This window comes from Nicotiana attenuata, unplaced genomic scaffold, assembly GCF_001879085.1.
Source record: "Nicotiana attenuata strain UT unplaced genomic scaffold, NIATTr2, whole genome shotgun sequence".
Classification (NCBI taxonomy): domain Eukaryota; kingdom Viridiplantae; phylum Streptophyta; class Magnoliopsida; order Solanales; family Solanaceae; genus Nicotiana; species Nicotiana attenuata.
In genome coordinates this window covers 105,000-106,922 of record NW_017670460.1, presented here as the reverse complement: position 1 = coordinate 106,922, position 1,923 = coordinate 105,000, and the positions used below count along the sequence as shown (strand labels likewise).

At 40.2% G+C, this 1,923-nt stretch overlaps 1 protein-coding gene across 1 annotated transcript; it reads left to right on the top strand.

Annotated features, from left to right (window-relative positions):
- Positions 1-275: 275 nt before the first annotated feature.
- Positions 276-1,538, top strand: LOC109239741. Its single transcript, XM_019406326.1, has one exon. The coding sequence runs from the start codon at positions 276-278 to the stop codon at positions 1,536-1,538; it is 1,263 nt and encodes a 420-aa protein (XP_019261871.1).
- Positions 1,539-1,923: the final 385 nt, after the last annotated feature.

The window sequence follows — 1,923 nt, the reverse complement described above, 5'->3', positions numbered from 1 at the left end:
ATAGTGTTGGCCTGATCTTGATTTCCTCCAAATATCCTCGCCATGCCAAAATCTGAAATTTTTGGGCTTAGGTGTTCATCCAAAATCTGAAAGGTAGGGGCTATAAGGTATACAAACACACTACCCTCCCCAGAACTCAGGTCGGGGTTATAAGGTCTACGAACACACTACCCTCCCCAGAACCCCACTTGTAGAATTTTATGAGGTTTGTCGTTGTTGTTGTTAGCTAGTTCTTTATTACTAATAATTCCTCTATTTTATCATATAGGATATCTATGGATAATGGTGATAAAAGTTGGATGAATCTCCTGAGATGGACGGATGAGTATATCCGTAGAGTGAATGATTTTCTTGATAAGGCATTTGAGCGAGCCGCCCAAGGAAATGAAATATTATGCCCTTGCAAAAAGTGCATGAATCGCTATTGGTATTATAGAAATGTGGTGGAGGATCATTTGGTTGTTCATGGATTTGTTGATGGTTATACCAAATGGGTTTTCCACGGGGAAGGATTTTCCTCGAGAAATACACCTCATCCAAGCAATGATGATGAAGGTTCTACCATGCGTGACGATATTGATGGACTACTTCATGATACATTTAGAAATATAGAGGTTCAGGCAGGGGATGAAGAAGGAGTTGGGGAAAGACTATCTGAAGATGCAAAGAAGTTTTTCAAATTGTTGGAGGAAGGAAAACAAGAGTTATATCCGGGGTGTGAAAATTTCAGCAAGCTGAGTTTCACTATTCGACTGTACTTGCTTAAATCCTTGCATGGGTTGAGCAATGTGGCTTTCTCCGATTTGTTAGAGTTGATAAAAGAGGCATTTTCCTTTGCTCAGGTACCAGAATCTTTCAACAAGGCTAGAAACATGATAACAGATTTGGGTCTTCATTACGAAAAAATACATGCATGCCCTAATGATTGCATGTTATTTTGGAAAGAAAATGCGAATGCCGAGAATTGCTCTATTTGTGGGTCTTCAAGATGGAAGAGTGGTGGTCCTTTGACTAAAGCAAGCTCTAAAATCCCTGCAAAGGTTTTAAGGTACTTTCCTTTAAAGCCTAGGCTTCAGAGGATATTCATGTGTCCTGAAACGGCTGCTGCAATGAGATGGCATGCTAATGAACGACCTAATGATGGGAACATAAGACATCCTGCTTATGGGGAAGCTTGGAAGGCTTTTGATTCTTTGCACCCAGACTTCTCTAGAGATGCTAGGAATGTTAGATTGGGTCTTTCAAGTGATGGTTTCAACCCGTTTCGGACGATGAGCATTTCTCATAGCACGTGGCCTGTTATGTTAATGAACTATAATTTATCACCGTGGATTTGCATGAAGCCGGAGTATATAATGTTGTCTATGATCATTCCAGGTCCATCATCTCCAGGAAATGATATAGATGTGTACCTACGACCATTAATTGAAGAATTGAAGGAACTATGGGAAACTGGGATAGACACATTTGATGCTGAAACCAACAAAACTTTCCGAATGCGTGCTACCTTAATGTGGATAGTGACTTTCCAGCATTAGCAATGCTTTCAGGATGGAGCACTAAGGGGAGATTGGCATGCCCCACTTGCAATTATGACACATGTTCTCAATATATCAAAAATAGTCATAAGATGTGTTACTTGGGCCATCGAAGATTTTTGCCTCGTGATCATCCATTCCGACGAGATAAAAAGTCTTTTGATGGTAAGGAGGTGCATAGACCTGTACTTGCTCCATTGTCGAGTGAAGAAGTGTTTGAAGAGCTGCTTGAATTCAACAATATCTTTGGAAAGAGAGCTAAAAAAGGCCTCGGAGTAATAAGGGTCCGTGGAAAAAGAGATTCATTTTTTTCGAATTGCCATATTGGGTGCATAACAAATTGAGGCACAATCTTAATGTGATGCACATCGAGAAAAAATATGTG